The 24319-nt window shown below is 45.7% G+C and overlaps 2 protein-coding genes and 1 long non-coding RNA gene across 4 annotated transcripts in view; 1 reads left to right on the top strand and 2 right to left on the bottom strand.

Moving 5' to 3' along the window:
- The window catches only part of LOC135368996 (nose resistant to fluoxetine protein 6-like), a 13282-nt gene extending 4987 nt beyond the window's left edge, over positions 1-8295 (bottom strand). For both annotated transcript variants that reach the window (XM_064602588.1, XM_064602589.1), the window contains exons 1-10: positions 7951-8295; positions 7009-7217; positions 4912-5032; positions 4751-4838; positions 3960-4060; positions 3704-3880; positions 2466-2559; positions 1466-1567; positions 795-960; positions 45-127 (exon numbers count right to left, since the gene is read on the bottom strand). In XM_064602588.1, the coding sequence (XP_064458658.1) occupies positions 45-127; positions 795-960; positions 1466-1567; positions 2466-2559; positions 3704-3880; positions 3960-4060; positions 4751-4838; positions 4912-5032; positions 7009-7217; positions 7951-8203 (1394 nt within the window). In that variant the 5' untranslated portion in view covers positions 8204-8295. The remainder of the gene's footprint in view (positions 1-44; positions 128-794; positions 961-1465; positions 1568-2465; positions 2560-3703; positions 3881-3959; positions 4061-4750; positions 4839-4911; positions 5033-7008; positions 7218-7950) is intronic.
- The window catches only part of LOC135369002 (uncharacterized), a 117987-nt gene that overhangs the window by 12683 nt on the left and 80985 nt on the right, over positions 1-24319 (top strand). The window lies entirely within an intron of this gene.
- Positions 8601-23004, bottom strand: LOC135369099 (nose resistant to fluoxetine protein 6-like). Its single transcript, XM_064602762.1, has 15 exons — positions 22749-23004; positions 16793-17001; positions 15920-16040; positions 15549-15636; positions 15384-15478; positions 14574-14753; positions 13419-13512; positions 13201-13302; positions 11982-12147; positions 11734-11816; positions 11528-11650; positions 10927-11047; positions 10395-10581; positions 10193-10335; positions 8601-9497 (listed from the first exon to the last, which is right to left on the bottom strand). Exons 1-15 carry the CDS (start codon positions 23002-23004, stop codon positions 9321-9323), a joined length of 2145 nt encoding a protein of 714 aa, XP_064458832.1. The 3' UTR covers positions 8601-9320.

The following is a 24319-nucleotide window of genomic DNA, read 5'->3' as shown; positions in this document are numbered from 1 at the left end:
TGCTAGATGTGGTTTGTAATATCGACGACTTTAAAACGGCTCACTTCACAAAGAGAAGTCCCAGTGGCATCGCTACCACGACGAAGATCTGTAAGTCCGCTGAGATGTACCACAAGTGCTGCAGACACTATACAACGACGATAGAAAAGATAAATGAGATGACAACAATGTCAATAACATCGCTCAGAAGGCATTTTGCTGAATAGTTATAATATCCCGAATCGGTACAATAGTTGTACCGTAATAATATAAACGATGATACTGTAAACCTTCGTTATGATGACGATACCTGCGCATACAGATACATATATATATATATACAGCACTATTGGTTCTATACTATTGCAACGTTTTGTCACGTCACTCCAAAATGAGGCTTCAATTGAGCTCTACCCGATAAACGTCACTGTGACGTTGGTAGACAGACGGAAACAGGAACAAATCGGTAGGGGAGGGCTGGGTTCCACGAATGGGCACTTGTTCGCTGCTTCCTATTGAAAGAAAAGTGGGATCGAAGGTCACGTCCCTTTCAGGGACCATCGTAATCTCCCCAAGACCGTTGCTTTCGGGCGTGACCTTGTTCGCCACTGTAGCTTTGAGGGTAGTTCAACGCTACCAAATTGGTGGCGCTTTCGAACACTATGACGTCATTTGTTTACAAACAGGGAGATGTCTATTCTTAGGCGTACGTATACCACTGTGAGGACAGTTATTCGCGGTGTGCATGCCGGTGAAAAGGTACGTTGCAAAATGAGTAATGGTATAGTCTAGCGCAAATGGTGTTCATGCCGTACGCCTTCGAGAACAGATCTCCAGTTGACGACAGCGAGGGCTACAGTCCACCAGTTCTTGTGGCATGATGCCGTAAGGATGGCGAAGTTGTCCCAGTCCCCTGGACCGTCCACGACGAGCGGAAGCAGGATCCCAATGGCCACGATCACCAGAGCGGGAGGAACTAGTCTGAAATACGGGTGATGTCATAGTTGGTATTTCCGCAGTCTCGCGAATAGTCGCGTCCACGACCTACTAGATTATGACGATTTACTGATTATGTCATAATCAGCAACCCCTATGAGGAGCCCGTCCGCACGATCCGCTAGAGGCGCTACTCATCGGCACGAGAGATCTGCACCACGATTGGACGATGGAAATTTGAATTCTGAACGCGCAGAAGCGTATGTACGACTACTGTAGCAGAGGACAGCAATTAATAGCTGCTATGAGAACGCTTAGAATGATGATGATAATCAACCTCAGAATGAAAGATCTGTGGAATATCTACCGCTTGCACAGAAATACTAAGGTAAGCTGAAGTACAAAGTACTGTAGAAAGAGGAAGCAATAATTGGGACGATGAGCAGCGCCACCGCTACCTTCCAAAAATGCGGCTCTGGGAAGGGGTGCCTCTGACGTGGTAGTTATGATCTAGTAGGTCGTGGTCGCGCCCGCATTCGTGCGTACTTACCTAATGTACCTCCTAAAACACGCCATGAAATAGACGGCGATGAGGTTCCGTCGTTTTAGTTCCTCTTGGAAGGTGCAGATACCGAAAGTTAACGTGAAGCCACTGCAAGATGGGAAAGTGCCGCTTAGCCATCGTTATCGTTACCGTCACAGGCTCTTTGAACAAAGTCGCGCATCAACTTGGATCTCCTTATTAGATGACGTGGCTGATTGCCTGGGATAGCCGCTGGCCGCCAAATGGACCATTTCCGACAACGCGCATGCGCATGCCCAGCCCTTGAGTCCGCCATCTTTGAGTGGAAAACATCGCTATGGACCCACCCGCGGGAGACTGTCACGTTCATTTTGGGGAGATAATCGGTTTCAAGGTTACGCGGGCGTTTGAGGTCTGGTAAGGAGTACAATGCGCTTTCACTCTTTCCGCATTCTTCTTCCCATCTTCTCTCGCTACCCTTCCCACGCCACGTGCCAGTCCGAAAAGCGCGTCACCATTATTGGGGGGAAAGACACGACGTTCCACATTCCGTCGCCAGGGGCGACGCGAATATGGAAATGGTGCATTTTAATTCCGCCACTGGCAGTGCTTCCTGAGGTTTTCCTGAGTTTCTTTCAGACGCTAAACGAATATCGCATGTTTTTCTTCTTTTTTTTTATATAGTCCGTGTTTGTTCTGCGAAGTATCTGTGAATATAAACAGTGTATACACGTGGACATAGGAGGAGGGGGACAGCAGGCAAGAATGAGAAATAGATGGTCCCAAGCAGGGCACAACATCCTGGCAATGCCGGCCCAATATTGCGCCAATGTTAGACCAGTTTTGGGCCTTTATTGCCAATATTGAACCAATAGGTTGTCCTGCTTGGGTGGTTCGTACGTTCAAGGGCCGACTTCAACGGGAAACTGTGTCTGCACACGACTGAAAATCAGCTGGAAATCCAAAAGAAAGCACAGTCTGTGCTGCCATTCTACCAGGTTCATAAATGTGTAAACGGAGTGTATACCTCATGCAAAAGAAGGTAGCGACGCTGAAGAATGAATTGTTGACTATCTGGAATGGAATCTGGTCCGTGATTTCCCACATCTTGTAAATGGAGTCTGAAAGATGGATGTGCCATTTAGATGAGAACCAGGGAAAGGTAACGGAGTCTTTTTCCGTCTCCCCTACCCACGCCGTTACTGGCCCACCGTTTGTTTCTGTTGCAGTTTCTGTTACCATCATTGCTGTTTCCGTTCCCGTTTCGGTGGTTGGTACTGTCTTCCCTTCCCCGTTTGTTGTTTCCCTTCTTTTGTTGGCAAGCCTTGAAACCGGCACAAAACTTTCCTTTTCTCCCCTTTTCTTTACTTCCTTTTCTCCTCTCCCTTCCCTTTTCTTTTGTTATTTTCTTTTCTTTTCTTCCCCTTTTCTTCTTTTTATTTTCCTTTTCTTTTCGTCCCTTGTTCTTTCCTTCTTCCCTTCTTTTCCTTTTTTTGTTTGGAGTAGCAAGCCGACCTTCGTCTGGCTGACCTTTCCTTTCCTTTTCTTAATAAACATATTCCCCCCGCCTTAATGCCACTACGTATATATTCTGGTACCAATTATGAGGACTTTACGGAAATACGTGCACACAACTTTCATTGTCATCCCACTCATATATTATTCCACATGCACTGAGGTATGGTATCGCAATTGTTGCGATGAAGCACCTCCCTCATCTCACCGTCATCCATGTAGTTGTTATTATTGTTGTGCACACAACAGGCAACATTTATTCAAAAATATAGTACAACAACAACAGCAAATAAATCGTGACTATGACCAAGGGTGATTCACCGCTGGAGAGCAGTACACTACCCCATTACACACGAAACATTAGATGTGAGATATTAAAATGAAGTTAAAGCTACGTGCAAGTAGAACAATTCAGCTCACCTCCACTTACTGCCGGAGGTGCTGCCCCCCCCCCCCCTGCCAATTGTGTGCGTGTGTATTACCCCACTTGCTGTAAAATCCGCAAAGCTGGTACACATCGATGCAAGTAACCCTCTTCTCCTCAACATCAACATAAACGGTCATCTTCATTTATTTGGGACTTCTCGGGGCCAATGTCAAAGCCGCGTTACTTGCAGCCTTCGCGCAGGTCTTCTCTGGCATCATGGAACTACGTGACTCTTAGCTGGCTGTCTTGGAATCGTGCCGGACTTTCTATCGCTCGTTATCAAATCGCGTACATAAGGAATTGCTTAACATTCCAGTACTTACGGTAGTACTCCAGCTGATTGACGATGTAGGTATGTCCCAGTATGACCCAGAGAACCATAAGGAACTTGAGACCGTTCAAGAATTGCAGAGGTTCGCTGCCTTTTCTGGTTTGCATGTTAAACAACCGCCTGCTATTCGAGATGGCCGAGAAGGCCAACACCACCTTAGTAAGTGTACCTGCGTATTCATCGCAACAAAATTGATAGAGCTCTCGATAGTTGATGGTAACGAGGTGGCGGTAACTGATTAGACAAACCGTATGTTGGTTTCTTTCCGTTGGAGACGTCCCGTCGTGAGAGGCACAGTTCCACGCAGGTACCTAGGGCAACGAACGTGAACAGCAGTCCCAGTACGACCCTGTAAGTTTTTGTGCAAGTTTATGTAAACTGCACATAAAGATTTGCACGTACACGGGAAAGTTTTTTTTATTAGTTATACAATTGTCGAAAATATAACCCTATTGTCTCCTGGGGTAACAGTGGTGTTAAGGGTGTTAACAAGGGTATTACGGGTGTTAACAAGGTGTTACGGGTTACTCAGATGGACAGTTTTAAAAATGATCTCACAATCACATCGTGGTTATAGAAGGGTAGATGGATAAGGAAAGGGTAGAAGGCTAAGGAAATGTTAAAGTAAGTCCCTGAAGACGAGAGCCACCGGTATTTCGGACAGACGGTTGCCAAGAACAATAGCCTCTGTCGGTGGCTCTAGTCCTGAGGCACTTCCCTCAGCACGTCACGTCTGTGTGCGTCTACCCTGAATTATTATCATCACATGTCATCATCCGCTACTTGGCTAGTAGGAACATCTGTGGTAGCAATATCGTGTGCGTAATATGTGCGTGTGTAATATGTGCCTGCAACATTCATTCGAAAACGATGGAGGAGTGATTCTTCAGCTCTATTGCAACGGCAAGGAATAGTAGTAGTAGTAGTAGTAGTGGTGGTAGTGGTGATGGTAGTGGTAGTAGTGTGGTAGTAGTAGTATTGGTAGGAGTAGTGGTGGCACTAGTAGTAGTAGCAGTAGTTGGGAAGGGGGTGGACTTACATGCTAATGAGGTGTTTCGTGTGGACCTTCTTGGGGTCTGCGGTGCGGCACCCGTTCACAGTTGCGTTAGCGCCGTACCGTGTTACCGCTAAGAAGGGAACCGTGGTCATAAATTGTATAATGTCGAACGCTGGTTTACCTGCTTTTTTTTTAAGACTTACCGTAGCTTGCCAGGAAATTTGCTTCTTCCTGCGTACAGGCGGAAGGGATGCATATTCCGCACCGGAACGAAGGCATTCGAGAACGGACGTCGTCCGGGTACTCTAGCATGTTGGCTCGACCCTGGAAATAGGGGTACGCAACGTCGCAGCAAACTTTCGATGTGCTCTGTCGAAACTAATATAGTGTGCCAGATGCGGAGATCAAGCATGCGGAGTGGTTGTCGCCTTTTTACGAAGTTGAAAATTGGCCAATGAAATTCGGCTATTTCGACAAATTGAACGCCTTCCACGCCGAGACGGGGAGTGACGGGTTCGAATCCCGCACGGTCTGTGCTGTCCGAGGTTTTCTCTGGGTTTCCCGGTAGTCCTTCCAAACGGAAGCCGGCACAGTTTCCCCTGAAGTCGGCCCAGGGCGCATACTAGACCCTCCTCTGTCCTCCATGCGTTTCTGCTGTCCTCTCTCCATCTGTCCACATCTGTACACCACTCATAGCCGCAGTTGCTTCGCGGCGTTATCGCAGAATGAAAAAGAAAATGAAATCGCGCGACAGCCGCGTTATGGTCGTGTTATCTGTCCGGGTTCAGATCGTCTCTGTCTCTACACGAGATAATATGTTTTGAATTTGAATTCTTTTGATTTCTAATAGTAATAGAACTCGCAAGAAGAAAAAGCCAAATGATGGCCACGAGACGCACTGAAGAATGCGCATTATGCAGTGTGAGGGATCAGACAGACAGGGAAGGAAGACGACTATGCGAGATTTGACTGGCATATGATTTCCTGTTCTTTTTACGTCTGCTACGTCTGTTACGTCTGCCTGAATAATACCGTCTTCGATTGTTTTTGCAACGAAGAGGCTGCATAATCCCATCCGACACAAAAAAAAACCCATTTTGCTGTAACTGTTGTAGATCACGTGCATCTTTTATTGAACTACGTGAATAATGATGTCGCAGGAACATGATTTTTTTTTTCTAAATTGACGAATTACGCTATCATTATCAAAAATATACTTAGGGCTGTGAATTGGATTACATTCCCTTGTGGTAACCAATCGAAGACTAAGTTATCATTGTTCAGAAGCAATTTTTGACGGAGAACAACAACAAATATAATGATGATGGTGATTGGGGAAATTGAGCCACCTGAGTCGAAGAAAGTAGTTCCAGATGACCCCAAAGTCAGAACAGCGTTTGAAAAAATATTCATTGTGGGACTCGAAATAGCAGATGGCGATTGCAGCCACTAAATTAAAGAACTGTTACTCATTAGATCAAAAAGTCACGACAGACTTGAACAGCACCAACCTCATTAGCCCCACGAACGCATTATGGTCACAGCTGAGGTGCAGTTGCCGACTCCACACTTATGAAGCAACAATCTCCACAGTAGTTATAACCCAAATCGAATCCAATCCAAGCGTCGTAAAAGTCGAGAAATCAGCCTAACATAAGGTCAAACAGAGCTATCGTTCTTTTTTTCAGTAGTAATGTATGGGTGTAATTGTTGAACCATGAATAAGCCAGAGCATCAAAGAATTTAACCATCTTTTAATTGTGGTGTCGGAGAAGATATTGAGAGTTCCTTGAACTGCAGACAGAGTAGCTTATATACTTCGCTTCTATATAAAGGAGAAGACAGGACACATGCATAATGTAAAACCTCGAGGCTAGGGAACACGAAAGGACAGACACAACATGAAGGTTTTACATTATGCACCATCTCCGCCAGCTCGTTTGCTTCCTAGCCATTTTTCATAGACAGGACACGTTTCAGGAAACATTAATGATGGATGAATATTAAAGGCAAAAAACGAAGAGAGGATGTCATAGGATGAGATCAATGGTTAGGGTCACAGAGGCAAAGGACGTGTGCTTGAGTACACTCCAGGAAGCATTAGAGGACAGAGGGACCTGGTGTGCTGTTGGCCACTGAACCACGAAGCATCGTGCAAAACTATATAACTCAACACACATACACAGCATGCATTGAAAACAAGCATTCTCCACACAGACGCCTACAAGAACTAATGGTCTTATTGATCATCGCCATTAAGTAGCCGAGATTTGGCCATGCGTCATGCAGATTTAACGTACGTGCATTTCTCCAATCTTCTGGAAGCGTTTGATGAGATTGATGGTGAAGTCGTAGGGAAGGCGGTAGAGCAAGGTGCAGTACTGGCCCTTGAAGATGACGTCGTTGTCCTTCGAGCGAACCGTCGTCTTCAAGCACTGTTCGTAGCCACCCAGGTTCGTAAAGCCGAACTCCATCATGTTGTTGGCTACTAGACCGTTGGCAAGGATCACTGGCCGCCATGTACACGAGTGTCAGGTTTAAATCTACGTGCTAGATCTTGCGTAATAAAGTGAACTAGTGCATAGAAGTAGTTGATGCACTGGCACTTTGGGTATGGTTGCTGTCAGGGTGATCAAACAACAAAGCTTTTTATGTACGCAGACGCAGTTGTCTACTCCAGCGACATAGCCAAAATATTGCTAAGAAAAACGGGAAGAAGAATTGACCAAATGTGAAGGCATATACTTCCGTCTTATCACAGAGTAACATAGGCCCAAGCAGCACAATGTACTGAAAGTCGAGTGCAATAGGGGTGGACGGTATGTGTCTTATCAATGTTCTTTAGCTTTATGAGTGCGTTCAAGGCCTTCCACCTACCCGTCCACCCCTATTGCACTCGACTTTCAGTACATTGTGCTGCCTGGGAGGGTTTCTCTTCTAGTTATCTAGTGTAAGATATCCGGGCTACGGGATAACTCTTTTCAGTATCGCTCAAGCAACGAAATGCGCTATCACGCCAAGTACATAAAGGCTGATAGATATCTTAGCAGTGTAGGAGTACAGCACTAGTGCACAAGGTAAGCACAATGAACACATCTGAACGACTGTTCCTCTGCAATGGTACTTCAAACATATTCTGCTATGTGAAGGTGTAATTCCGGTAGTGTTGGTCTGCATTGGATTGCGAAATATTGGAATAGAAGACACGCAACTTTGAGAGCCAGGTCCGAACGTACACTTACTTCTTAACGCCCAAGCATCGCCAGTCCTCAACCCCATGAAGGTCTTCATCAGACTAGCCGCACATCGTGGACTGAGATTTTCATCCCCAGCTAATTCAGAAGCCAGCGGCATAATTTTCTTCGTAAGCTCTTGAATGATGCCTTCAACGTCCTCTTCCAGACTTTGCGTTCGCACTGTGTTCGCATCTACCATTAAGAACCCGAAGGCGAGACCGAAACACAGCAGTACCGCATGGCTTGCCGATGTCTCCATCGTCGTCTCGCGCGTACTACTGGACTGTAGCGCTATCCTGGAGTCAGTCGGAGCTCAGCAATGCGAGCTCTGTGCTTTGTTTCCTGTCCTCGGCAAACTGTGATGCTGCGACGGAAGAATGCAGATGCGGACTATTGTTTGCCGACTGGAAGAGATTTTGTTGACAGTGCGGAGGAATCGTGATAGGTCGTCAGGGAAGTGATCCATCCCAGGTGTCTATCTTCTTGTTAGAGACGCATAATCTTAAGAATTATATAATAGAGATAGAGCGTGGAGAAAAGGAAGGGTGACGAAAGGAAACGCTTTGGTGTCAATTGAAACGCTTCGTATACTTCGTATCAGTAATGGTTGCGCTGTCCAAAACGTTTTTGTAAAGCGGCAGAGAACGTCGTTTGTAGTAGCACGACAGGTTTATTGCTTCTTTTTTTTTCCCTTTGTTCGCACAAAGTTAAAAAATCATCTTTATTCTTGATTTCTATCATTACATAGATCATGTACGCTCAATCATAAATCATCCGCAATCATGTGCATGTTCAAGTGATGTGGTGTGACAGAGAAAGAATATATAGATAAATAGAGGGTCCACTTGGTTCATACAGGCTTGTTTACCTTAAAGGCTAGAATTTCATGATCCTCAGACGGCCCAGCCGTCTCAGTGCTGAAATATTATTTCAAAAGTACCTTTACTCTACCTTTTGCTGCCTTTGTCATGCGTAAAAGTATTGATACCTAAGAAAAGGAAATTATGATGTGAATGTGGCAGGTTTCGACTTGCTACCAGTTGCATCTAAACTAAGTAAGGGCTGATCGCTAATCGACGTGACTCAGGTGCTCGAAATAAGAGCTATCCAATCAGAGGCCCTGGACGAGCTGTCGTCTGTCACATGAACGGTCACTGGTAGCCACAGGCTTTCTCCTTGGGGGGGTGGGGGTGGGGTGACTGAGGAATGAGTGGAAGAGAAACACACAGTAGCCTTCAGTGTAAGCCAGGCCATATGCAGACCGCACATGCAGTTGAACGCAACAATGTCCATCAACAAGTCTATTCATTCAGATGCTGAACACAGTTCTGACTATTTGGTACAGGCTTCTTGGCCACCAAGAATATGCACGATCATCACACGGGGGTGTTGTTCTGCGTCGTTCCAGGTGCCTTGGCCGCTTCGCTGGTGCTGCGGAACCACCGTACGCTGGGTATCATAGACACGAGATGGGCGATGGGAGCGTCACATACGACGTAGAGAAGGTAGGAGAGGACGTAGCTGAAGAATAGGATGCCCAGAGCATTTGTTAACTGCGAGGAGAGAGCATAGTGGTCATTAAGTGAGAGTGTAGTAGCGTTGGAGCAGGGGGCAGGTGACGTGAAAATTTTGGAACCTCTGATGATACCCTGCTGATAACGCTATAAAAAAACATTATGCTAAAATTAATGACTTTACTCATTAAAATATCACTGACGTAACGTAGTTAAGGCCAACGTGATACGGGGGGGGGGCGTAATGACAGAATTGGCTCGCCGTTGTTGGCCACGTCACGACGATAGCAAAAAAAAAAAAAAAATGAAGGGTGGAGATGTGTAGAGGGTGCGTGAGTCCGTCGAGTAGTGCAAAGAGCTAGAGGGGTCGTTGTGCACGTGATGTACACAACGCATAAGCCTCCCAAAGGCCAAACAGCCTGCAACGACTGCAGAAATGCAATCGATGAATAGACACCATCAGTGGGGTAGTGAGCGAGTCTTGGTATGTCGATTAGAACTACGTAGATAGCGTGATGTAAAGGTAGCACCCCTGACGAGAGAAATCGGAGGGTGTTTGTGCGAGATCCATTGCTGGGGACTTTTCATCAACTGCAATCTTCAATAACACTGGAGTTTTCTCTTGTCATGGAATGTTGCTAAGACAAGACCGCTGCCTTGGCACCACTGTCGACAAACCCATGTATGCTGCACTGTGCCTGCCTCAAATTACAAAACTGTGTCGCAGAGCTTACCTGGAAGTACTCATCGAGGTTGAAGCGGCTCTTGACGCAACCCATCCTTAAAAGGAGCAGAACTCCGTGAATGAGGTAAACGCCATAAGCCAACTTGGCCAAGGGCTTGAATGCCTTCCAGCCCAAAATGCGTGCAAGGACCCCTGCATCGAATTTTCGCTGTAGATCTCCTCTTGAGGCAGCGCCATTAAAATATACATACCTCCACGACCCGTTGCACATGCGTAGATCGGCCAGGACAGCCCCGCGGACCAGACTAGACGATGGAAGCCACCGTAGAGGGCGTTGATGACGTCCCCTGGCAGATAACCACGGTTCCAGGGTAGTGTTACGAATACCACGAAGCTGGTGAGGGACAGTGAGCCCACCCAGAGAACTGCTTGAAGAATCTGGATGGTTTCGATGAAATGCAATTTGAGAAATTTTGTTGATGAATGATGAACGTGAATGCGTCCCTGCCACAATCTATGTAGAGTTGCTCGCAAGATAAGACACAAGTCTTCAACAAGGCAACGTCAAGGACCGGTAGTAGATAGTTATATGTAAGCACATAATATTACGGCACAAGCACAAGACGTCATCGAACCGACCACCCAGTGCCCGCCCGGTGACGTCTCATAGACACTACTGCTATTTATGACCACTTGGGAGCCGTCATCTTATAACGACGGTACTGTTGCCTTTAAGGCGATGAAGACTAGGTAAAGAATACAGTTAAGAAATGTATTGCTTACTGGGTGAATGGGTACCTTCCTGTGAACCACAGCAATGTAGCCGCAGATGATCCCGCACATGTAAGTAGCGACATGCGTCAGTGGTCTGAAGTAGACGAACTCTAGTGTCTGGAAGATACGCCTGGAACAGAATGAACTGTGCTTGAAGACTTCTATTACGACCCGTGGGTGGGTTCCCTACATTGTCCGACCCTAACACACACCAGGCGTATTGAGCTGTGTTGCCAGACTGCTTCCTCGACCTGCTCCTCGATATTGGAAAACGTGGTGACATTGCTTTGCAAGTTACCGCGAGTGTTTGTCTTGAAAACGAGTCTAGCCTGAGCAGCAAAGGTCTGGTGTAAGCAAGTTCTTGGTAAGTCTGAGGAGACATGCACAAGGACAGGCTCGTCCGTTTGTGCCTGTCCTTGTGTATATCTCCTCAAGGAAATGCTACCAACAACGAGACTCTATTGTTTAGATATCCGTGTGTCTGCTTATTACAGACGACAAGTTCTTTGTATACAGCCCCCCAGAAAGTAATCCAGTTCTGGGAGTTGTCCTCCGTCCTTCTTAGGTCTGAGGGACACTACACGGAAACAAGAGGAAAGGTATCGCTTACAAGCCGTCATTCGTTCCTGTCGTTACAGCAAAGAACAGGTTCCAGTAGTAGGTCCTCAGTGTTGTCAAAATGCTGCAGAGGATGGCAAGCACCGCTGCTATTATCAGTGAAGTTCTTGGATACCTGCATCAGAGATAGTGAGACATTGCGTCATATTAAAAGGGCACTCGACAAGAAAACGTATAGATATTGAGGCGACCTGGTACCTGATTAGGAGGAGGGTGATAGGGAGCGCCACAATCAAGAAGATCTGGATCTCCGTGCTCACGAACCAGAGATGAGATAAGCACTAACAGATGGGGTGTAAAAGTTTAATTTATCTCACGCAGAACTTTTCATAAAGAATTAAAATTAGTGTCTGAGCCCACTGCCTAGCCAGGACAAAGCGAGCCTACAACATTACGGAAAGTATACGGTTTAGAGAAACATAAACAGGCTCGGTGCGACCACTTACGGTCCGATGAAGTGGACTCAGGTTGTTTGTGTGAATGACGACAGTCCACCACCTTTCTAGGCAGGAGCGGATCTCCTGAGCGAACAGTTCCTGGTCCGCTGGACCATCGGCGAATAGAGGAAGGAGGAACGTTGCCAGTACCACCAGCAACATCGGTGCAGTGAGTCTGCAAGCAGGGTTGAGTTTAGTTACGATAGGGGGGGGGGGGTATATTTATTAGACGAAAGGCAAAAAAAAAAAAAAAAGAAACGGGGGACAGATCAGCCAAACGGGACGTGGGCTTGCTATTCCGCAACAAAAAGAGAATTAATGAAGAAGAAGAAAGAAGAAAATAAATAAAAAGAAAAGAAGGAAGAATGAAGATGAAGGAAGAACAAGATAAATGAAAAGAAAACAAAATAATAAAGATGAAAGACAAGAAGAATGAAAAAGAAGAAAGAAGTAAATAAATGAGAAATCAAAGAAAACAATTAAGAAGTAAGAAAAGAAGAAGTGAAGATAAAGAAAAAAGAATAAAATAAATAAAAAAGAAACGATTGCTTTGATGGAAACGATAGTCACGATGGTTTTGTGCTGTTTGTCCCTTTCCGAGCGTACAGGGCTGGGAATCGCACGCGGGTATATACGGGTGTACGCAAGTTTTTTAAGCACGGTAAACACTGTAAAAGTACACCATGAAAATTTCACTGGTCCTCTTTGCTGCCCTTATATTCTGAAGGACGCAGTATGTGACGTTGCAGGATTACATTTTGCGAGGCTTTCTTTAGTAGAGTTTCGTGTTTGTGTGGCTATTGACCCAAAAACGAAGTTTCTCGAAATGGCTCGAAGAGGAATACATGAACGGAGTAAGGACAACGTGATTTAAGCAGTGTACTTCAACATAATAACGTGTAAATGTGACGAGGGCGTCAGAATGTAAGAAGTGGGACTTAACGGAACAAGGACAACAAGAATTCAGCTATGGAATTGAACAGAACAATAAATCGCTTGCAGAGAAAGAGAATAAGGAATGTAACAGTTTACTTCAACGGAACAACGGAAAGATGTGAAAAGGACAGGAGAAATTAAAGAGCGCTATTCATCAGAACGATGAATAAGTGGAGCAAGGACAACTCAACAAAAGATTTCCTCATTAACAAGTGAAGCACGTACCCAGAATGTGCGTCGCTTACAAGTAAGAAACTTTTAGTTTCTGAAACTTCAATATTCATTTACTCACCTTATGTACCGCTTAGCAGCTACTACGAGGAATAGAGCGAATGAATTCTGCTTCAGCACGGAGTCCCTCTTGTGAATCATTTCATAACACAACTTGAATCCGCTAGAAGGAAAAAAAAAACAAGAAAAAAAAGACAATTGATTAAAAACAAATCATCCGTATGAACGTATCCCTCGGCATCGCGAATTTTCAACTTGAAGGAAAGCAACGATTTCTACCTGAGATAAAATACGGTAGAAATGGAGAGGAAGGCGTTGGTAACCAGCTGAAAATAGACCTTGTCGCCAAGCTCGAACACCTTGAAGCCGGAATCTGCGAATATTACGAATTCACAAGTGCAGTACTTGCTCTCAAGCATTCGTGTACGCTCTGAGAAATGTCGGAAAGTGTTTTGCACGAATCTCTCTCTTTATCTTTCTAGCCGTATGCCATCAACGTCTTTCGCGTCGATTCTGCAAAACAATAGTTTTCTGTCCATATATACGCGTTTTTTCTCGGCGTTACGCCCGTTGGTAGCACGAACTAATAAGCGGAACAACTAGGTTAACTTTAAAAAAAAAATTCCGTGTTAGCACCGCGAAGCAACGGTGGATATGAGCTGTGTACGAACGTGCACTCTTTAAAAAATGGTGTACTTCAACTCCTTTTTCTTGCCACATATACCACTCCCTTTTGGGGAGTACAATTGCCCTAAAAAAGGGAGTCTCCTCACTCTCTTTAAGGAGTGTGGTTACGCTTTAACTCCCTATTGGAGAGTAATATTATTCTCCGGCAGGGAGTAAAGGGGTAATTTTACTCTCTTGTGGGAGTACAATTACTCCCAAAAAGGAGTGTCCTCACTCTCTTTAAGGAGTGCGGGTTACGCTTTAACTCCCTACTGGAGAGTAATATTACACTCCGGTAGGGAGAAAAGGGGTAATGTTACTCCCTTGTGGGAGTGGGGAGACTCCTTTTTTGAGAGTAATTGTACTCTCCAAAAGGGAGTGATATATGTGGCAAGAAAAAGGAGTTAAAGTACACCCCTTTTTTTAAGAGTGTGTACAGACGGAGGGATGACAGCAGGAAAGAGTGGTTCGATCGCGTCCTTGTATTGACAAATAAACTTAGTAAACACAATCTGACAAACAAACAAAAAAATGAAATTTTTGATAAATTCAATAGCGATTGAAGAGATGGAACGCAGCCATTTGTTTCACTATCATTATAACGTTCACGCCATTATGTGTATTTCACGCCGCAGATCATTTTTCTTGCTGCTGCTCTAGATTTTTGCTCAGGGACTGAGCGAGCCTTCGTGGGTTTCTCTCCGACATTCCTTAGTGCGTACGAACGGCCACAACTACAACCTACGGGAAACGTGGCGTAATACTGACGGTAAAACTCAGGCTGGACGATGATGTAAGCGTGGAAGAGGGTTACCCAGTAGCAGAGGATGAGCCTGAAGCCATTTAGGAAGAGAAGTCGGTCCGAGGCTTCGCCTTTGCTATGCGTATCCAACAGTTTTTCCGTATTGGTGCTCAGACAAAATGAGCTCAGTATCTTCAGAGCGATGCCTGCAAAGAGATAAGCGGTGTCGTTGTTGTGACTTGTCCCTTTTGGCTCGAGGTCTTCTTGGGTTATGCTAGCGGCATGGTCCTCTTTCCTTATGGCGTGTGCGCATGCGCGAGTCGTCCGCACGATATTGTCGTCAATGCAGCATGGGATTTACAGTTTGCAGTGGAATACTGCCGACTGTTGCGCGAATGTCTCGTTGTGAATCCTTATTCTACGTACCAACAACATCAAGGGGTGTTGTCTTGCTGGAAGCGCTCGTGCCATGAACTTTCAAAGCAAACATCCAAGACATATATACGACACTCATCCCTAGTGGGAAGCAGAACAATTCTTGTTCTCTTTACACAACCGATCTGTTAGGGGGGATTTATTCATTTGGCAGGAAAAGTCGGTCAGAAAAAGATGGCTTGCTATTCCTGAGTATTAAATTAAATTAAATTAAATTAAATTAAATTAAAATTAAATATAAAGATTGAGTTTGCAATCAAGCATCGAGGGTAGTCAAAGTCAGTCGCCAAGTCAATGTGGGGTCACTGATCTTCCGTCGTTCCACCCACAATGTGACAGACTGCTAAGAATAGTGGTATCCCGCGATCTGGTACACTGCAACGTGAAACGTTTTGGCTTACCGTGTGTGCCCTTTTCGCCCTTAAGATTCTTTCCAGAGTACCACACTGCAAAGGTACCTGCTGCGACCAGGAAGCCCAAGAAAGTTAGGAAAGTCCTAGAAGGTTAGATATACCGCACTGTTAACGCACCTTTCCACTTTTTCACAAGTCTCTAACATGACCTACATGACAAAGGCTTGCAGAGGTGTAGGAACTTTCGGATCGTTCGTACGGCATCCTGTTACCGTAGCGTTTACACCGTATCGATTCAGTGCTGTAGGCAAAATGGGAGTCGAGTTAAACCAAGCTTGCAACTTTTTCTGTGAACATCGAGTATTATGGAGCACAATATGCTTTCAAATATAGCTATGACTGTTACCAGTAACTACATGGAACAGGCAATGCTAAGGGCGGGCAATGGACACGAAGATTAGATAGGGCTGAAAAACTTTGTTTAAAAGCTACAGTGAAAAGTATGCGCGAAAGCTTTCTACGAATTATTATTACCGTTATTGACACTTTTTGTCTTTAAACCCTGCTAAACCCTGCTAGCTTACCTCCATTCGCCAGAAAATTGAGTTCTGCAGAGTTGCAGACAGAAGGCATGCAAATGCCGAGTCTGAAGTCCACGTGTTGCATCCGTGTGTCTGTTCGCAGCGTAAGAGGGTTGTAGCGGCCCTGCAAAAACGGTCATAGTCTCGTAAGTGGTCGGTGAACATTATGGGAGTTCTACTAATTTTTAAAGCAACATTCCATAGTTTCGATATTGAGAAGGGGTCAGTAACGTCATCACGCGTGCTGTACGTCCATTTTCTAGAGACTGCTTCACCTCAGTCCGCGCCTCACCTGTCCGCCTGGACGGAAGCTTTTGGAAGGCGGTGGCCGGGGCCGCCTTGGAGGCGGTGACTGTCGGTACGCCACAGTGCTGCTAGGCGGCCGGGCCGTGCGCATATTTAAGTCTCTCACACCGGCAATTAATAAATGACCTCTCCCTGCTTGTAAACAAACGACGATATGCCGTTCGACAGCGCCACCAATTTGGTAGAGTTGAACTACGCTCGAGGCTAGAGGCGAACAAGGTCACGCCCGTAAGCCACGTTCTTGAAGGTACCACGATGGTCCCTGAAAGGGACGCGACCCTCGGTCCTACTTTTCTTTCACCAGGAGGCAGCGAACAAGTGCCTATTCGTGGAACCTAGCCCTCCCCTTCCGATTTGTTTCAGTTTCAGTCTGTCTACCAACGTCATGATGACGTGTCTCGGGTAGAGGTCTATTGGTAATACTTTGAAGGCACCGAATTTGGCCCCCACTTACTCTTTAACGATCATGAGTTGCGCGATGCTGCTTTCTCAGTTGAGAATGTGCATCATGAAATCTAGTTCATCTACCTTTTCTTCTTTTTTCAATCAATCAATCAATCAACCAATCACCTTGAGTTGTCCGTACGCCTGGAACTTTGGCACCATCTCGCGGACGACATCCCAGGGTGGGTTAGCGAAGAGGGTGCAGTACTGACCCTTGAAATACTGAGATCCGTCCAGAGCAAACACATTTGTCTTGAGGCACTGCTCGTAGCTTCCAAGGTTCACGAAACTTCCTTCTAGAAGATTCGTCGGCAGGAATCCATTGGCAAGGGCAACTGGACAGGATGCAGAAGAGCAAGTTACGATTATGTGGCATTCAGTTCAGAAGTTCGTGAATCTCCTTTCCCCAGACAGGATGGTCAGCACAGCCCTCCGCAGGACTTGCCACTGACTTCCTTTCTCTAGCCTGTCCTGAATCGAACCGAATATAGTGCAAAATAGCACGTTGTACGAAGAACCCTCACACAGTAATTTTTTTCCCGCTTTTCAGCATGTACAAGGGTGTTCCTGCAAGCAAACGCATTTTTTTTTTGTACACAGTAGACTGAATGGAAGATGTAATAAACTTGTCATAGAAGAGGTATTACGAGAAAGCTCATGTGAAACGGTGTTTGAGACATAATACGCCTCTCTTGAAATGGTATTTTGTGCAGAATGTGCCATTGGAAGTAGTGCTTTATGCAGGATCTGCCATTCAGAAAAAAAAAAAAAAATTCAGAAACTCATTTCTGTGTGGTATGAAGACTACACGACAGAAAGTGTGCGACAGCGCGAGACAGGTGAAAAAATAAAGAAATAAAAATACTGTGGACAAAATTAATTCAGGGGCCATCTACTCTTGTGTCTTCATCATCATAACTTCCTGGCAGCGTAAAGCTATGAATTATAGTCATTATTATTGCTCTAAGAAGGGCCATTTAATCTGTGCCCAAACACCCAATTCTAGTTTCTACCACCATCCATGCTTCATATAAGGAAGCATGCGAGGTTCATCGGTGTTAAGGTTCGTTTTGTAATGGAAATTCGTATAAACGAAGATAGGAAGTTCTCAGCATATGGTGAAACTACGTTGCGTCCGCGGTTGTTGCCTCTGTGGCTTCACGCTCATCGAACCTCGTAATGTTGACGTTGCGTAAACAACAACGAATTCCTGTACCATGTCCTTGCTCGTCACGCTCGTCTCCTGCACCATGTTTTGGCAGATGTTTTCCTTTACCCCTTATCGAGAGTTATTGGTCGATACACAACGCTGGCGACAGGAACAACAACAACGTTAGTGGAACTCAAGCGGAACAGATGTCACCGGGAACTTTCCTTTCCAGGAACTTTTGGAATATGTGAGGCAGAGAGAAAAAGAAGAATGGACGGGCGGTTATTGGATGGAATTCGTATGTCAGGGCAGTAGCAAGACGGTTGTAATGTGGGTGAGCTAAAAATTGCTTCCAGCACCATGTGCACGTTAAACCCCAGGCGGTGCAGAAGTCCTGGCCACGTGTAGCATGTCTCCACACAAATTTGGGTGACTCACATTACGTGCAAATGAACAGCCAGGTATTATTATTATCACCATCATTATTATTATTATTAATGAGCACCCGAATGTGTGCAGATAGAAACGTAAGAACGGGTAAGGACAAAGATAACTACTTGGACGTCTTGTACAATGAAGTCACGCAGAAAGACTATAATGATGAAGCGAGGCTGTTGTCAGTCATCGAGGCTTCAGTTTCTATGGCAGTGGCGTGGTCAGCATTTGGGAGAGGGAATGAGGGTGAAATCATCTTCCCCCATCCGAGGTTCTCATAGAGCTCCTCGCGAAATATCTTCCCCGCTACGCCACTGTTCTAATGGTGAGCCACAATTTCATTCACCGAAGTTCTATTTCCAGGGGAGGAGGATTTCAACCCGGTTTCCCTCTCCCAAATGCGCTACCAAAGGCACGATTTCGTGAGGTAGGATTCCTGGAAACGCGTTTGGCTATTGATTTCCCCAGGTTGCGGGTTCGAACTAGGGTTCGGAATCTCGGGCCGTTTTTACAGTCCCGCCTTTTCGGGATTTCTAAATGTGGATACTGGGACGTGATCGGGACTTTTTTTTTGCAAGTGTCCCCAGAGTGCCGTATATAGGACTGCACGTCCACCAGCTTCCGTAGCATACTGGTTAGGATGATCGCCTTCCACACCGAGACTGGTAGGTGACGGGTTCGAATCCTGTCACTGGCTGTGCTCTTTGAGGTTTTCCCTGGGTTTTCCGAAGACTTTCCAGACGAATGTCGGCAGAGTTCCCCCTGAAGTCTGCCCAGGACGCATACTAACCTCCCCTGTCCCCCACTCCTTCCTGCTGTCGTCTCTCCATCTGTCCCCGTCTGTACGCTGCTCATAGCCACAGTTGCTTCGTGGCGCTAACACGGAATTACAAAAAGAAGAGAACCCGGACGAGGACGCCAGCAACTTGACGGTATAGGGTACAAGTTGCTTTGACACTTAGTCGTCAGCGGGCGACGTTAAAAAAAAAAAAGGAGAGAAAAAAAAAACCTTCAGATGGGCAGAATTACTCCACAGACCGAGCGCTGTGGTGTTGCTCACGATCAGAGTCGTCTCGCGACGTAAAGTCACAAATCATTAATTATTATTATTATTATTTTTTTGTGCTCAAATACGAGGCAACGGAACACCACGTTAAAAAATAAGCGAGCATAAACACGCTCAAAAGTTATAAAGATATACTTTTACGCGGTGTATACTTCGAGGAAGGTGATGAAACAATTCGCGTGAGATATGCACTCTATCTTCGTGAAAGTAATACTACTATCAGAATTGTCACGCGATGTATCTGATGATACGAATGATTTTCTTCCTCCATTTTGAAAAGCCACTGACACGAAATGTGTGCCAAGCATTGGCACAAGGAAGCTTTTGATGCGCCGTCTAGTTTATCATTACCATAATGAGAATGCTTGTCGTGACCTTGTAATACCAAAAATGAAACAAAAAGAAATGTTCAGTATAGATCTTTTTTTTTTCCTTCCTGTCCTTTGGCACGTGTGGTGTTGGTGTTGGTGGTGGTGCTAAAGGGCACGTGTAATACCCTTTATGGCAGTCTCCAATGGTCTTGAGCGATTCTTGTCTTATGAACAGCCTGTGAACTCCGGTCGTGCAAGTTCATTCTTCAGAGCCCCACTCTCACCCTCAACGCATTAACCTCATGTTTTTTTTTTTAAGTCAACTTCTGTAACCCATCTCATCATTCTTTCACTGTTTGTTAGTCATCTTTCCTTTTGTCATCTTTGTCTTTGATCTGTCTCATCCTCCGTTCACCGTTTCTTGATCTATCCTTTACTTCCCAATTCTTTTTCCCCCTCTTTTTTATTTATTTTATTCTTCTTTCTTCATTTTCGTTCTTCTTCTTTACTTCCTTCTTTTCTTTTATTTATTTTATTCTTCGTTCTTCAGCTCCATTAATTTCCTTTTTGTTGCGGAATAGCAACCCGATGTCCCGTTTGGCTGACCTTTCGCCCGTTTTTTTTTTTTTTCGTTTCCTCTAATAAATATACCACCCCCCACCGCCCAATGGTGATTCAAACCAATCGCCATGGATGGATGGATGGATAGATACGGGGGCTTTTACCTTTGGAGCGGGCGTTAGCTTACGCCACCTAGAGCCTAGATTTCGGATGATCAGAACTATTCGTACTGCCGGTGTTTGCATTGGAAACAACTGCATTGTTCCTATGCCACCAAATCATTAGTTGGCCGTTTGTATTCTGTACCGTTTTGAAGTGAACTTCGCCCCTGTCCAGAAGATGTGGGCAAGAATATGTCGGCAATCCAGAAGATGTGGGTTCGAGTCCTACAGCTGGCTAACCTCTTCAGTGACTTTCAACTTTCTTTTTTCGCCCCTGTCGTTTCGGAAACCCAGTGCTTCACATAAAAGATGACATCACCCATGCGTCGGCTGAAGACCTTTGCATGCCGATACGACATGCTCCGCAGTCTCCTCTTCTTGTCCACACATACCGCATGTTTTATCTGAGACATCCGTATATTTTGCGACGTGAGTTTTTGTTCGTAAAATTGAAGATGCGCGTAGTGACACCAAGCGTGTAAATGGCAACTTCTCAAAGAGCATTCGACCCAATGAACCCTGACAGGTTGACACGTTCCACTATACGCATGTTCAACGGCCATTGATTTCAATCGTCATTGAAGACTGCCCGCGTGACAGGGGTGGGCTAACCACCTTGTAGGTCCGTCCGTGGCTTTATGTGGCCACGTGACGCGCCACGTGATACAAAGGCTTTCGCGAACAATTTACCGCCCGAAGATGGCCTATGAAGCTCATTTTAAACGCTTTTCGCGCAGTGCTCAAGGACGCAGGCAATGCTTATTACCTACACGTTAGCACCGCGAAGCAACTGTAGCTGTATGAGAAAAACGCAGGCAGGAGGGAGCGGTAAACGTGAGAGTCAGTGTGTAACTTTGGTCGACATCAGCTGGAACTGTGCCGGCATATGTCTGGAAATATTTGTAATATATATATAGTAGTATATATATATATAGTAGTTGTATTTGGGTTGGCGAAAGGCCGCAGCACAGCCCCTGGAGGGGTTCGATCGGCGCCACTTTACGGTCTTCTGCATGGCCCTACACTCCAAGAAAAAAAGGAGTACTTTTACTCCTTTTGGGGAATAATTGCATTGCCACAAAAAATAGTCCCTTTCGGGAGTAAATGCACGGGAGTAAATGAATGTCACAGAGTGAAGACCGCATTTCACGCGCTGTTGTAAGAGTCCCAGGTACATAATTGGTGCACATGCATGAAAATACTTTGAAACAAACTGTCAACGGTGATATATCGAGTGATATAAAGTCTTGCGCCATACTAGGGCACAATTTGCGGAGAAAGACGCGCTAACTGTTTCTTACTCTGTGTGGCTGGAAAATTGCTACGTTGTCTGAGTAATACAGCCTTATGTCGTTCAAATTGACCAAGGGCACATATTTACGTAGACTGTTGCATTCAGGAGACCATTCGCGATGTTTAGTGACAATTTGCAGTCCTGGGGAGTAAATGTCGGGACTAAATGTTGGGTTAGGGGACTAAAATGGGGAGTAATTGCAGACTAGGGGAGTGGAAGCTGCAATTACTCCCCGTTTTACTCCTTTTTTTTCTTAGAGTGTAAAGCTGAATACTCAATCAAGCTGACCGCTTCTTCTGCATGACGACTAACGAGTGGTACGAGCAATACCGGAATACCGTTGCTCGCGGAAGCACCATTAGTAGGCAACCCTACTAGTTTCAGGCTGCGCGAAGGAGGAGAAACTGAAACATAGCGGTGAGCTGGTTGACGTTCATATTGCACATAAATATTCTGCTTGAGGGGGATGGAAAGGACGACACGACACGGGGATCACGATCAGCCAATGACCGAGTCAGCCATTAGCTGGTTCTGAGCCTCCGCCCTCGTCTTTTCCATTCCCTTTCATCGCATGGTTCTCATGGAGCATGAGAGATGAAGTTCAGACCCGAGTTGTACACGTTACTCGAGAAAAGTAATTGGTTACAATTACTGTTACTACTGCACGAAAAGTAACCCTTTACCGTTACATATTACTTCATCCAAAATGTAATACGCTACCGGTTAAAAATGTAACGCGTTACTTTTCTCCGTTACTACAGACGGCCGTCACAGTGACCTCTGCGTCATTGCCTCAGTCGAACTCGTGGTGGCTTGCTGAAAAGGGTTGCCATTGTTGGCAGAAGGGTAAAAAAAGTAATCGATTACTCAGTAACTGATTACCGAAAATTGTAGTCAGATTACTTGGAAAATTACTTGCTCACAAAATTAATTGAATACTTAAAAAAATTACTGAAAAAGTAACTGATTAGTAGTAACGCGTTACGTACGACTCTGGTTCGGACACTTTCTACCGACAGCCGCGACATGATTGCATCATCCACCACGAAAGCACAAAAATTCCGAACGAATATGCTTGGACCAACAGCGTAAATATGAACTTACTTCGGAGTGCCCACGGTTCCTTAAGCCTCAATCCCAAGAAGGTCTTCATCAAGGATCCAGAACACGCCGGACTCAACTCCGCACTCGCTACGAGGTCCGACGCCAGAGGCATAACTTTCTTCATGATCACATTGAACAGTTCATCAAACTCTCTTTCGATGCTATGCGTGAAACGCTGATCGTGTGACGCTTGTACACTCGATGACTTTTCATGCAAGAGCAACAGCACCACCGGCCACAGGAACATGCGACGCATCGTGCGATGTTATGGGACGTACACCGCGTTCAAGAGCGGTCAACCAAAGTGCACGACAGTTCGAACAAAGTGTTCGAGGAAAAAAAGAGCCACCGCTGTCTATATCAAGGTCTATCGTGGCGAAGGTCTTCCCTTCTGGTTACGATGCTGATGATCTGGAAAGGGAGTTTGGAGAGCAGGAGCGAGAGGTGTGTTTGGGTTCCGCGCTGCTGGTCCACCCCCAATTTGGAGTGAGGGAGGAATTGTCGTTTCTGGAACGTTTAGCTGTACTGGGAATTTTCATAGTGGGACGAAGTTGTATATCCTGTAGTATAACCATCTCGCATCTCTCTAAACTGTAATGTGATTTACAGATATTTTGATGTATCGAAATATTTCGCTTCATTTCGTTTCAAACTGCTGTGCTCCCTGTGCAAAACTGTGCTGACACGGTCTAAAAACATAATCGGAAAACATTTTGTTTTGAGTATCTCGATCCCCACCAAAAGATTTTAAACTCTAAGTGGCTCGCCCACTCCAATGGGTCGCGTTATATACTCCTGGCGTCACCAGTGTGACTACAGTGCTGTCTTTTGTTCCCTGTGCTTGGTGAAATAATATCTCTTTCCCGGTGACTTTAAGCATTTGAGGAAACATGCGGAAAGCCTTTAAGACTATTGTGCGTGGCAGCAATGGGAGGGGGGGGGGGAGGGAGGTGTCGAAGTAGCGCTTGTCGTTGTTGGCCGCACACGAGAGGCGGCAAGGACAGGTGGTGATGGTGGTGAAAGAGGCTCACCGTTCGTTGTCGGCCTCACATAGGTGGGCAACGTCACCACTGATGCACTGAGGGGGAATGTATGTCCTGGGTCGACTTCTAAGGGAACTGCTCCGACATAAGTCTGAAAGCGTCTGAAGAAAACCCAGAAGAAACCTCAGACAGCACAGCCGGCACCGGGACTCGAACCCGGGTACCTCCCAAGGACAGACGCCGCGCTCGGCGCTGGGACCAATGATACACCAAAGTACCCATTGATTCGTTATACTCGTTATTCCACTCTACGCACGTGCCACGGGTACAAGGAAACGGCACACCGGGGGTGAGTTGTTCGTAATTGCCACGCAGGAAGCTAGAAAGATAAATCAAACAAGCATCGATGGAAGGTCGCAGGCGGTAACGCATAGCTTCCTCCTCTCTCTCTGATATTTTGAACGCGCTGCATGTGGTTGCCACGATAAGATCTGTCCATCGTGCGAAAAACATGAATAGTGTATTCCTTTGATAGAACATCGATAGCGGGATGCCAGCTGAGGCGCCGCGTTCACGATAACTGTGCCA

The sequence above is a fragment of the Ornithodoros turicata genome, chromosome 9, assembly GCF_037126465.1.
Source record: "Ornithodoros turicata isolate Travis chromosome 9, ASM3712646v1, whole genome shotgun sequence".
Lineage (NCBI taxonomy): Eukaryota > Metazoa > Arthropoda > Arachnida > Ixodida > Argasidae > Ornithodoros > Ornithodoros turicata.
This window is presented reverse-complemented; position numbering and strand designations above follow the sequence as displayed.